Source organism: Cnephaeus nilssonii (genome assembly GCF_951640355.1).
Source record: "Cnephaeus nilssonii genome assembly, chromosome: 12".
In the NCBI taxonomy this organism is placed as follows: Eukaryota; Metazoa; Chordata; class Mammalia; order Chiroptera; family Vespertilionidae; genus Cnephaeus; species Cnephaeus nilssonii.
In genome coordinates this window covers 26,066,800-26,080,852 of record NC_137083.1, presented here as the reverse complement: position 1 = coordinate 26,080,852, position 14,053 = coordinate 26,066,800, and the positions used below count along the sequence as shown (strand labels likewise).

The window sequence follows — 14,053 nt, the reverse complement described above, 5'->3', positions numbered from 1 at the left end:
CTGGGTATCATATCCCCCTCTTAGATGGTTTTAATTTAGGTGAGGATATTAAAAACCTGAGAAGTCTTAAAGTAAAGAAAACTGTTTGCATTGCTTCCAGCTGGCAGCTAGATACTGGGGGCCCCTTCCACCTCAAACCAACTAAATCCTAGATTTAAAAAAACAAAACACTGGTGTTGTATTTCTAGATTTGAAGAAATGGAAGACACTCCCCAAAAAAGGAACACCTATGAGGCAAAACCAGAGATGGGAACAATAACAGTAGGCACTCAGTAGAGACTTGGATTGACCTGAAGACAGATGCCAGTAGCTGCAGTGCCCAGTATGCAGAACACTAAGCTTTGGGCCAACATATTTCTCAGTATTAATATTGGAAGCCAGGGAACAGTAAAATAATAGCTTTAATATTCTGAGAGAAAATAAGTTTCAGTGTGGAATTATATACTTACCATACAGATTTATCTGTTGTTGAACTATAGGACATTATCAGATACATAAAAACAGTGAGGGTTTGTCTAAAATTTTTCTAAAGGATAAACTTCCGGGAGGATGGAAATATTTTTTTTAAATGATGTGAAATATAAGAAACAGTACTTAAATAAAAAGTAAACATGCGTGTAAGCCTACTCAAATAGTGCCTGTATAAAATAATAATGTCTATAAAAAGAAGGTACTAAAGAACTGGCCAATTGAGATGTGAATCACTTATAAGCCAGAGGGAGATATCACAAGCAAAGTATTCTAATGTCCTCTTTACTTTTTAAGGTATTATCTTATGGTAGAACTTCATTTAAAGATACATAGTAAAACATTAAGGGCAAGGATTAAAAGGATAGAATTAGGATGTATAAATTTCAAACCAGCAGAAGAAAAAACTAAACAAAACCAAACTTCTCTAATGTGCCAAATGTGTTTTATACATACATACATATATAACTGTACATGTACTTAGATATACAAAAAATTTAGATGTACATGCAAAAATTTGTGTTCATATATATTACATGTATATAAAAAAATCTATGTATATGTGAAGGAACTGTAAATTTTATATCAACTTGTCAGGAATATAGAGTTCAAAAACATCATTTAAAATTTATTACATGCACTATTAGACTCATGTAAAATCATTTACATAGAGCATTGAAAATTTATTTTATATTTCCATAGTGGATGAATCTTCTTAATTTTTTATTATTGCAAATAAGTGAAAATTACTTACATGCTCTATTTAGCTGAAGGACTTTTTAAGAACTCACTTAAGAATAGAAATACAGTGCCCTGGCTGGTGTGGCTCAGTTGTGTGGGTGTCATCCATGTACTAAGAGGTCGCTGGTTGGAATCCTGGTCAGGGCACATGCCTAGGTTTCAGGCTTCCTATATGTACAATTTCCCTCACTACCAGTCTGTCTCTGGCATAGATAGTACTAGGACTAAATTAGAATTATGGCAAGCTTGGCAAAAAGATAATTTATATAAGCATGTTCATATACATGTTGCTTATTTGTAGTTGAAGTTTTATCTTTGAACTACATCTTTGATGTGGAAAATCACATATAAGCAATTTAGTGTCACTTTTTTGTTATTCTATGAGATCTTTTCCACTTCAGGTTGAATATAGAGAATTGAGATGTGATGCATAAGTAAATCAACAAAAACAGCTAAAGGAAGGATTATTTACATAAAATTTCTACATTAGTATTGCTCTGTTGTCTCCTTTTTTTCATGGCAGCATGAAAACATTCCTTTTGAGGACAAGATTGCATCAGTTAAAGTGGTAAGTTCATATAATAGTAAGCTAAATCTTACAATGTCAAAACTATATTCATTGGTTAATTTATTTACAGCAGCTAATACTTTGTACATACTAAATATATTTCATTCTATTGAGAGTAGGTAGCATAATTGAGTAAATGTTTATGTGTACTGTTTTGTGTAATAAAATAGAAAATTTGGTCTCTCAGATTTTTTTCCAGGAAAAAAATAATCTTGTACATTAATTTGAAATCAGTATGTGTTCAAGATTAATGTCCATCAAAGAATATATGTGAATTTTCTGAATTCCCAGTTACAGTGACTCCTAGATATTGAGAATATAATGAGAATCAAGAAAACAATATCCTAGACCAATGGGACTTGCAAATCATTTTAGTTCTTTACATACAAATAAATGTCGGATAAGGATGGCAAAAAGGAAAAAGTGGGACATTAGTAATGTACAAAGCAAGAAGTTAAAAGTAGTTTTTTCTTTTTGAGGAAGTGATGTTTTAACTGAGGCCTCAAAGATGAGTAAGAGCATGTCAAGCTCAGTGGAAGAGTTTATGCACCTTTAGGCAGAAGGAACAGTATGTGCAAAGGCCTGGAGAAATACAGTGAGCGTTCTAGGAGCTGAAGGAGAACTGAAAGGGTGTGCAGAACCAGGGGGAAGGTGGCAGGAGAAAAGGCACAATGTCTAGGCAGAGGCCAGATTTTGTACTTTCTTACCTACTTTAAGGACTTAACTTTATTCTGAAGCCAAGTGAAATTCCTGGAATATTTAAGCAGGAATGGGGCAAGATCAGATTTTAAATTTTCAAAAGATTACTCTCACTAAAATGTGGAAAATAGTTTAGAGAAAAGCAACAGTGAATACAAGGAAATCTCTTGTGAAACTCTTGCCAAATTAAGATGGAAGATGAAGATGTCATAGACAAGGTGGTGTTTTTTGGTTTTTGGGTTTTTTTTGTAGCTCGAGATAGATTTAATAAGGAAATGAATTATATGTGTTGTAAATATCTTTTAAATAAAGTCCATTTGGCTTTAGTTTTTGAACTTTGTCTTATGGTACATTTATTTTAAGAAGTTTTTAGTAATTTTTTTCTATTATAGTTTACAGTCAAGATTATTTTGTGTTGGTTTCAGGTATACAACAAAGTGGTTAGACAATCATATACTTTACATTGTGTTCTCCCAATATTCCCAATACCCACCTAGCACTATACATAATTATTACAATATTATTGCCTATGTTTCATATGCTGTATCCGTGACTATTTGGTACTTCTTAAACCAACTAGGTGGTGTTTTACTTTTAAATACTTTGTAAGAGATATGTTAATCCTTATTTTGAATGGTGGATATAACATTTCTTTAAGTTTCTCTTTTCTTACATTTCTCTTAGGATTTTCTGTGGCATCCAGAAGTTAATGGTTCTATGAAACAGTGTATCAAAGTGTGGACTGAGGTTTGTATTTGAAAATGTAGCTCTTAGTTTTGAACAACAGAATTTTATTTTTTTATTTTTTAAAGAATAGTTTATAGAGAAAGGAGGGGAGAGAGAGAAGCATGGATGTGAGAGCTCAACATCAATCAGCTTGCACAACCAAATTTTTAAAGTTCATGAGCATCCATTGTTTTCTCCCCTTACTCAGCTGTCCCACTCTCCTGTACTTTATACAACCTTCTTGATAGCAACTAAGCTGTGCTGGATTGCTTCTCTTACTCAACTGAGAAAGAAAGTATTTTGATCTAGTATCTCTTCTATTGCCATTCTAACCCTAAGGCGATAACTGCTGTAGCTCAGTTAATTCAAATCCAGGTAATCTTTCTATCACAATGCACATCCCTGTGAGCGTTTTTCCACTTTTTCCTTTAAACTCATGCCCAAATATGTCAAAAAACTTTCTTTAATAGCCTATTTTCTTCCCTTTTATCATTACATTTGTGACCCAAAAGTAAAGCCTAGTATGTTTTGGCTCATAATGTTCAGAGGTGAGTTAGATGTAAAGGCAGGCATGAAAATATAGTGGGGTAGCAGTGGGAAATTAGACTAAATTGTGAAAGAAACCAGCAATTTAAATTGAATTCTATAGGTGAATGGTAGTCATGAAGAAGTCTGAGCTATTTAGGTCGATTTGGGGAGTTTTGCTCTGGAGTGGGGTGGTATTTGAAGTTACTTGAATGGAAGAAATTGAATAGGTAGAGAATTTAGAAATTAACAAAGAGTTTAAGAACAGAACTATACAAAAGATTATGAGAAGGGGGAGTGAAAGGGGTAAGAGGAAAAGCGGGAGAAGAATAACTGTCATGTAACACAGGAAAGAGTTTTAAGAAGTGGATAGTCAGTGGTGTCACTTTAGGACTTGGCAATCCTAAGTTCATTAATGGACTCTGAGGGCAGTTTTAATGGATGGTGAAGCCCCAAATCAAAACATGATAAATTGAGTCATAAATGAGAGAGAAAGAAAATCGGCATAGTGAAGGTATAATGCTCTTTCAAGTAATCTGATGGTTAAGGGTGTGAGGGGGAAGAATTTGAGAATGTGATAAGGTTGAAGGAAAAATCTTTTCTGAGAATGATAATTTAACACTTTGTAGATTGAGAGAAGGCAGAAGCGTGGAGAAAGGGGATGAAATTTATAATAGGAGAGTTAAAGGAAGTAATGCATGGAGACAGCCCCAGAAGTAAAAAGGAAGGGGATATGGACACAGAGTAAAGGTTAGCCGTTAGAAGAAATTGGACATATTTTCTTTACTCTCTTGTCAGAGGAAGATAGGCTGTGTGAGTATATGGATGAAGTTGTAAGAATGGCGGAAGGCAAGAACATACAGCTAGATGAAGTCTTATTTTCTCTTCAAAATTTGAGAATTAGACTTTATTTGGAAAGTGAAGAGGAGGATAAGAGGGACCTGAATAAGGCGAATAAGATTTGGGATTACCACTGTGAACAATGAGAAAAGGAATGAAAGGGGTAAAGGATGAGGAAAAAGTTTCAGTAAAATAACATGGTAAAATGAAGCACTATGTTCTTTTCTCTAAGTTAGCACAATGTAGTATAGATTCTTGCCACCAGTGAGGTAGGCTGGAAGACATTATACATATCTTGTAAAACAAAGGTACTTACCCAGCAATGTTGGTTAAGGGTGCTAGACTGGAAACAAAAATATCTCTGAAGGGAAATAGGTTAATTTTGTTATTTTTCTCTGCTTTCATAGTTTTTTGTGAAAGTATGTATTATCTTTCTGATGAGACCCTAACTCATTTTTATGTTTGGGTCAGATGTTTTTCTAATTTCTTATTTTTAATTGTTTCTTGTGCACATGGTTATAATATCAAGTCTTTTATATTTTGGAAAGTGCATTGAACTCAGGAGTCAAAAGACTTAAGTTCTGGCTTTGTCCTGCCAAGCTTCAGCAATACCCTAATAAACCTTTCTGAGTCAGTACCCTTGTTTTATAAGATCTGTATAGTATCTTCCTGCATTATCTCACAGGTAGCAAGAATCTATATTAAAAAGAACTAATTTAAGAGAAAGTACTACATAATGGGTAGTTTCATTAAGAGTACAATTTGCATTTGGTGAAGAGTTCTACCCAAATTCTCCTTCCCCGCCCCCCCGCCCCCCCCTCACATTGTGGTCTATAATAATTATCAGTTTATTTTGTTAAATATTTATTGGATTTGGCTTCCCCAAAGTATTGTTTCTTTAGGACACTGATCTTATTTTACTTAAGATTTAAACTGTATTTCATGAGTAATTTTTTAATTGGCTGACATAATATACTAGAGATTTACTCTTAAGCAATTTACTCACTATTCAGAATAATATTAGGCCATATTAGATATCAGTAACGATTTTGTTTTTTTGTAAGGAACACCAAAGAATTATCCATAAAAGCCTCATGCCATCCTACATAAAAGGCATTGGTTATCCATCCTATATAATAAAACCCTAATATGCAAATTGACCGAACGGCAGGAATGACTGGTCGCTATGATGTGCACAGACCACCAGGGGGCAGATACTCAACGCAGGAGCTGCCCCCTAGTGGTCAGTGCACTCCCACAGGGGGAGTGCTGCTCAGCCAGAAACCCGGGCTCACAGCTGGTGAGCGCAGCGGCGGTGGCAAGAGCCTCTCCTGCCTCTGCTGCAGGCAAGCAGTAAGGAGTGAGGGGTCCTGGACTGCGAGAACCCCGGACTGCAAGAGCCCTGGACTGTGAGAGGGCACAGGTGCACGAGGCCTCTAGTCTTGTTATAACAAGAATTCAGGAAGAAACTCTAGAAAATTAAAATGCATTTAGAAGAAAGAATAACTTAAATTTAAGGAAAAGAATTAAATGATGTTGTATTAATTCTCTGAACTAACTATAACACTATTATAAAGATTTTTTTCTTTCTTTAGGATTCTGTTGCAAAGCCCCATGTGGTTGTAGCAGGAGCTGCCACAGTAAGTTATTATCTATGTTCTTATATAATGATTTTCATTTTGTACTTAAGGACATGCTAAGAAAAAGTTAACTTATGTTAAATAGAATTCTTGATTGTACTTATATTTTAATTCCTATTTGTATTCTAATTAATGAAACTGGTGAATTTTAATTAAAAGATATGGATGAACTTAGAAAATTTAGTGTTAAATGTCAATATTATTTTATATCTAAAATGATATTCTTCTTGAATGTTATACATTGAAACTTTAATTTTATGTCCGCTTTTTCTAACTGCCTTCATATATTTCATGAAATAATGTGACCATAATTTATTCTGATATTGAATAAAAATGGAAATTATCTTAAAATAATAACCTTTGTTACAATAGAGTAAATTATATACTTTAATTTTTCAGTGATAAGTAATGAATTAATGCTTAATTTTTACTTCATTTTAGTGGTCTATCAAGATTCACAATGGCAGCAACGAAGCACTGTCTCAATATAAAATGAACATTACCTCCATAGCACCACTTCTAGAAAAATTGGCAAAGACTAGTGATGTTTATTGGGTCTTACAAGGTAAGAGATGAGTAATGAAAAAATGTCATTTTATATATATTTTGAGTCATGGGTTTTTATTATCTCCTCTTTCAAGAAGCAAAATTATTGCTTTATGAGAATAAAGTTTGAAATAAGGTTTTCAAAATCAGAATAAATTTGAGTTATTTGCTTTCCTCTTTTGAACTTAAGAAACAGACAGACTAATAAATATAAGTAAAAAAATAAATAATAAATAAATAAAAATACTCTCCAAGGAGCCACAGCAGGCAGAATGGCTGTGAATGTTACAAAGAGAATATATTCTAAAGGCAAATGAGAAGTTTACCTCTGATTTTTTACTTCTTGCAAAGTATATTTATTGTGATTGGGAAATATAAGAAAAAATTTACTAAGTCTGTTTCATAATATTGAGTCATTGTAAGTAAATACTCTTTGGAATTGACAGAATATATTTAAATTCATACCATCTAGGTTATGCTTGGTAATGAAATTCTTTAAGAAAAAAATTGACATTAGATCAACTCATTTCAGGAGTTTATTGAATGTCCATTATTTAATGCCTAGCACAATATGAAATGCCTTGGGTTTTTTAGCAATTCAAGTTGTTTGTCAGAAACTCTTATGATTATTTCCAAGTTGAATGTCAAGCTGAGAAGAATAAAAGGGCTGGTGATCATCTGTTTCACAATCTTTATTTACAGACTCATTGTTAACCTTTCTCTCACCAAAATGAGAAAAAGTTAAATTTAAATTATTTATGAGATCTGATCTTCAATAATATAACCTCTTAATTGTGTGAACAAAGTTTATAAATTAAGCAGTGACAGAAGAAATAAAAGACTGGATGCTATTCTTCATTAGGCAGTTTTCTACAATCCAGTTTTAAATTCCCATTACCCAGTATAACCCAGTATTCCAAAACTTTAAATTCCTAAGACATGCCAGAACATAAAATGAGGAAGATATTGACTGATTAATTTAAAAATTGAATGTAAGGTAAGTCTATTGCAAATCTTGGCCAGCTTTACTTTAAAATAAATTACTAGATGCCTGGAATCCTCTGAACTTAAACAACAAAATATGAAATACAATCAGCTAACTTGCATGATCATAATTTCTACAAGAATTTCTTTAGTGTGTTTTTTTTCTTTTTTATTGAATTTATTGGGTGACACTGGTTAACAAAATTATATAGGTTTCAGGTGCACAATTCTATAGCACATCATCTGTAACTGTATTGTGTATTCACCATCCCCAGTCAAGTCTCCTCCATCACCATTTATTTATCCCCACTACACTCTTCCACTCCCCAATACCCTTTCCCCCAGCATTCACCACATTGTTGTTCGTGTCCATGACTTTTTATTTTTCTTTTTTGCTCAATCCTTCCAGCCCCCAGCACCTCCCTCCCTGACAGCTGTCAGCCTGCTCTCTGTCTATGAGTCTATCTTGCTTGTTAGTTCATTTTGTTTATTAGATTCCGCTTATGAGTGAAATCATATAGTACTTGTCTTTCTCTAACTGGCTTATTTCACATCCATGTTGTTGCAAAGGGTAAGATTTCCTTCTTTTTTACAGCCAAGTAATATTCCGTTGTGTAAATGTACCACAGCTTTTTTATCCGCTCATCTACTGATGGACAATTGGGCTGCTTCCAAATCTTGGCTATTGTAAACAACGCTGCTATGAACATAGGGGTGCATATATTCTTTTGAATTAATGTCTCAGGTTTATTCAGATAAATTCCCAGAAGTAGAACCATTGGGTCATAAGGCAGTTCCCTTTTTAAGTTTTTCAGGTAACTTTATACTGCTTTCCACAATGGCTGCACCAATCTGCATTCCCAACACCACTGCATGAGGGTTCCCTTTCTCTACATCCTTGCCAGCACTTATTGGTTGTTGATTTATTGATAGCCATTCTGACTGGTGTGAGGTGATATCTCATTTCAGTTTTAATTTGCATTTCTCTGATCAATAGTGATGTTGAGCATCTTTTCATATGTCTGCTAGCCATCTGTATGTCTTCTGGAGAAGTGTCTATTCATGTTCTCTGCCCATTTTTAATTGTTTATTTGTTTGGTGTTGAATTTAACTTCTTTATAAATTTTGGATATTAACCCCTTATCTGATATATCATTGCAAATATGTTCTCCCATTCAGTGTTTTGTCTTTTCATTTGTTGATGGTTTCCTTTGCTGTGCAAAAACTTTTTAGTTTGATGTAGTCCCATGTGCTTATTTTTTCTTTTGTTTCCCTTGCCCAAGGCGATAGATCAGAAAAAATATTGCTATGAGAATGTCTGAGATTTTTACTGCCTATGTTTTCTTCTAGGATTTTTATGGTTTTAAGTTTATCATTTAAGTATTTGATCCATTTTGAGGTTATTCTGTATATGGTATAAGAAGGTGGTCTAATTTCATTTATTTGCACATACCTGTCCAGTATTCCCAACATTTGTGTTTTTAATAATGTGTTTCATGTGCAGATCCTGTTTATGAAGATCTATTAAGTGAAAATAGGAAAATGATCACTAACGAGAAGATAGATGCTTATAATGAAGCTGCAGTCAGTGTTTTGAATAGTAGCACCAGAAATTCTAAATCACATGTTAAGATGTTCAGTGTTTCCAAATTAATTGCTCAAGAAACTATCATGGAATCTTTGGATGGCTTACATCTTCCAGAATCAAGCAGAGAAACTGTAAGAATTCTTGTATCTGTCAGTAGATAGAAACTATAATACCTAATTGTATAGTAACTATATGTCACTATACATGATAATAAATAATTTTATTGCAGTCTTAATTATTTGTAGTTATTCTACCTAAACATACATCTAGAAATAATTTTTATTTCATCACCTAGCTGTGTATAAAGTGAGAGTTTTTGTGTACTCTGAAAGGGAAAGAAGCTACAGAAAGGAGGAAATGAAACTTCATTTATTGAGTGCTAGTCACTCTTACTATACTTTGTCTAATCAAGAAGCTTATAAGTTCACAGAATACTCATGTTTGAAAACTACAGCTTAATGGTCCTGCCTTAAACTAACAAGATTTTTAATATGTAGAATAGTTTTATTTTCTTACAAATAAATCAGATTTCCTTTGATGCCCTAAACACTATTCAATGTACATAGTAAACACTGAAAAAAATCCATCTTGACAGATGTAAAGGGTTGCTAAGTTCAATATGAAAGAGAACTGATAATTATGAATTTTCATACATAGTACAACAGATATTATTTAGTTATTGTTTTCTTATAAAGCAGTGATCCTTAACCTTTTTGAGGATCACATAACCCCTTTGAGTGTTCAGTAAAAAGCAATGGTTACATTCCTCTCCTGCAGAAAAATGCATGCTTGTATATATATATACACACATGATTCTCCATATACTTTAAGGGGCTTTTGAACCCTCTGGAACTGGTTAAGAACTTGGGGATGGAGTTCATAGGCTAGTATCTGCAAGAGTACTAGGCATTGAACCCAGGGCTAAAAGGGTGAGATTTCCTATATAGTTGAGTATTTTGAATGTTTAAGTTTAAATAATATAATCATCTTAGAGTTCCGATGATGTATAAACTATAAAGTTTTTTAAAAACTAGATTTGACTGAACCTTCAACTAGACAGAATCTTGATACCTTGCCTAGTATATTTTTATTATAATGCAACCATGTTCAAGATGCCACATTAGATATCTTTATTTAACATTAGAAATCTTAAAACTAGAATCCTAAGTGGTCCATAAACTATAAATCAAATGAAAGGCATATTACAAATATTATTTGCTAGGAATTATTTTTTGTGACAGTTATTTTACATTCTTTTTTTTTTTTATATCTAAAAACTGGAACTCTATCTTAAGTATCCTGGTATCTTCTATATTGAAAGGCTGATAATTAAAATTCTTTGATCTTTGACATTAGACATTTTTTTAAGTCATTATTGTTGGAAGTATTACATATGTCCCTTTTTCCCCCCATTGCCCCTTCTAGCCCACCCCAGGCCTTCAACACACTATTATAAAGGCCACAGCCCATTAGCAGCCATGAAATTAATTTTTTTTCCATAAAAAAATAATACAAAAATGTAAGAGTGCATTATAAGTAGTAAGAGTAGGTATTGTTTCCCGTATATGTGTCTGGGTCACATTATAAAATGAATTTTTCATTACAGATCATAGCCCAAGAAGTTTGAAAAGCCCTGGACTAGCTATTACAGATTGAAGGAATAGCATTATTTGCATGAGTGGTTGGGAAATGGTAGTAAAAAGTACAAAAGCATTTTGGTTTCAGTGCTGAAAAATCAATAGTATTCACAGGAGAAAATCTAATGTGAAATATATTACTGACAAGATAATAACCAAATAACTTGATTTGTTCACAGAGTGCAATGATTCTTATGAACGTGTATTGCAATAAGATACTGAAGCCTGTAGATGGTTCCTGTTGTCAGCCTCGGCCTCCTCTGACTCTCATGCAGAAGCTAGCTGCTTGTTTTTTCACCTTATCTATTGTCGGATATTTAATTTTTTATATAATTCATCGTAATGCTCATCGGAAGAATAAGCCATGTACTGATTTGGAAAGTGGAGAGGAAAAGAAAAATATTATCAATACCCCCGTGTCTCCATTAGAAATACTTTTACAATCTTTGTGCAAACTTGGCCTGATTATGGCTTATTTCTATATGTGTGACCGTGCAAATCTATTTATGAAGGAAAACAAATTTTATACACATTCAACTTTCTTTATTCCAATTATCTATATCTTGGTTTTGGGAGTATTTTACAATGAAAATACTAAAGAGGTAAGAGTTCTTTTCTTTTTAGCTCATGTTATCCTTATTTCATTATAAACTCTAGATTAAAAAAAATAATATCATTTATCATGCCAAAATATACAAGCATGTATATCAGAGAGGATAAATGAATGTTGTGGTTATATTTCACTAAAAACTGGAACTCTATCTTAAGTATCCTGATATCTTCTATATTGAAAGGCTGATAATTAAAATTCTTTGATCTTTGACATTAGACGCTATTGCTTTTTTTTTAAACATTTTGGAGGAAGTTCAGAGAGTTTCATGAAGATTGTTGGAAAGTTGAAAATAATGACCTGTGAAAAAGATGTCATGGCTTTGTGTTATTTTGCATTCATGGGGATGGAGAAAGTGCAGTGGCTTCCAATTTTATAATGGTCTTTGAACATGATACATCACTATCTTCTATAGAGCAAAAATATATAATTTTATTAATAAATGCCTATATGCACAAACATTTTATATTTATACAATCAGACATGTACACACAAATTAGAATTTACATAATGTGGGAAAATGTTTATAATATCTGAAGTTCCTATTTTAGCATTTCTATAGTTGTTCAGAATGTTAGTATAATTCCATTGTAAGATATGATTTATTTTAATTAATAAATTCTATTGTAAGAAATAACTCATATGAGAATGATTAATCGGTTCTTCATCTCTGGTGAGAATATTCTAAGGAAATATTCTTTTTTTTTTTTTACAATAAAGTGTAAGAGAACTGTAAGATCTTTTTTAACTGAAATCTTAAAACTTTCTTAAAATTAGAAAATGCCATTTTTTTAGATTTATAAACCATTGTCATAGTTTAAATGTACTCTTAATATAAAACCATAGGTATCAACTTAAATGCTATTTAAAATCTGTTAGTTCATATTAGTTTTCAAATTCATATATCTTTTATCAAGAAATAAAATGACTATTTTTAATCCCTCTCCCCCTCCCCCCCCGCAAATTCTTTTAACAAAAACATCAGCTTTATATCCTATAGGAATAATTTTAACATACTTAGTATAAATTGTCCAAATAATAGCTTCATGGTGAATTTTGAAACAGATTTTGGTTCTTTACACAGACTAAAGTATTAAATAGAGAACAAACTGATGAATGGAAAGGCTGGATGCAACTTGTGATTTTGATTTATCATATATCTGGAGCAAGTACTGTAAGTATATTGAAATTCAGAAAATATCTTCTATCTAAAAGGCAAAGTGTCCCTTCGGAATTCAACCAGGAGACTGGGAGTTCGCTCGCTCGCTATGATGTATGCTGACCACCAAGGGGTGGCGTGGAACGAAGGAAGGCCCCAGCCAGCAGCCAGAAGGTCCTGATTGCCGGCCAGGCCTAGGGACCTCACCCGTGCACAGATTTTGTGCACCGGGCCTCTAGTAGGAAATAATGTCACTTTACTGTTTTTTTAAGGGCATGGACTCTTTTGTCATGACATTCTCTGTCATATTTTCAACTCAATCTTTCTGCCTTCCCATTCTTCTCCTACCACTTGACTTTGAGGATGTGTAGTTTTAAAAGCAAAATCAGTTGTTCTAAAAAGAGAGGGCAATAATTTATTTGTATTTTCTTGGCCTTAATTTTAATGCAGTAGAAGCAGCTGATAATCTCAGGGCATTATTTCATGTCATCCTATTGAACAACTAATTTAAAGTTATCAAAACTCTTTGTAGATGACACTTAATTGTAAAAGATTTGGAATAGGCAAGTGACTATCAAAGGAAATAAATTAGATGATTATATTTTATATTCTACCCTTCACCATATTTTAGGAAGTTTGACCAACTATTTTTACACTTTTAAAGTTTAAAAAACTGGAAACTCTCTTGCCTCCATGTTCAGAGCTCAAGTACTGATGGACTGCCATTGTAGACCATGTCAGATATGCCATACTTCCTAATATTACTGTCTCCGTGAGATGGGACCCTTCCTTTGCTCACTCAGTGCCTCCACTACCTGGACAAAATCATTTTTTCCTTCTCCCGAGGATTCTGGTGGTCTGGCGACATCTTGGTTTTGGCAAGGATAGAAAAAAGTATCAGTTACAACACTTTAGCTACATTACAGTTAAAACAAACTTTTGAGGGTAAACTTAGGTGTCTGTCACTTTTCACATAAGTTTTTATACTGAAGATACAAACTGACTTCTCTAAAATATGTTTTAAAAATTTAAGAAACATTCAAAATTTGGGAACTACTGAACTGCTTTTCTAATTGTGTTGTTTATATAAAGTACACATCTTTAAATAGTATTTGAATCAATGATAAATTAAGATGACAGGAGACTGTTGCTCTGGAAGGAGTATTTTAAAATTTTCATAGTAGTTATGGTAAATAATACTGGGGGTTTTCAGATATCTCTAACATTTTGAAAATAATGTTATTCTTCATAAAGTCTTATATTTTTCAAAATTGGTGATTTCATGGATGGTGTGTTTGAAGAGTAAAAGGCAGAGGAATGAA

General features: G+C 33.0%; 1 protein-coding gene across 2 annotated transcripts in view; it reads left to right on the top strand.

Moving 5' to 3' along the window:
• Positions 1-14,053, top strand: part of CASD1 (CAS1 domain containing 1) — a 44,836-nt gene that overhangs the window by 10,576 nt on the left and 20,207 nt on the right. For both annotated transcript variants that reach the window (XM_079786174.1, XM_079786173.1), the window contains exons 4-10: positions 1,733-1,777; positions 3,161-3,223; positions 6,163-6,207; positions 6,649-6,772; positions 9,242-9,456; positions 11,142-11,564; positions 12,657-12,746. In XM_079786174.1, coding sequence (XP_079642300.1) covers positions 1,733-1,777; positions 3,161-3,223; positions 6,163-6,207; positions 6,649-6,772; positions 9,242-9,456; positions 11,142-11,564; positions 12,657-12,746 — 1,005 coding nt within the window. The remainder of the gene's footprint in view (positions 1-1,732; positions 1,778-3,160; positions 3,224-6,162; positions 6,208-6,648; positions 6,773-9,241; positions 9,457-11,141; positions 11,565-12,656; positions 12,747-14,053) is intronic.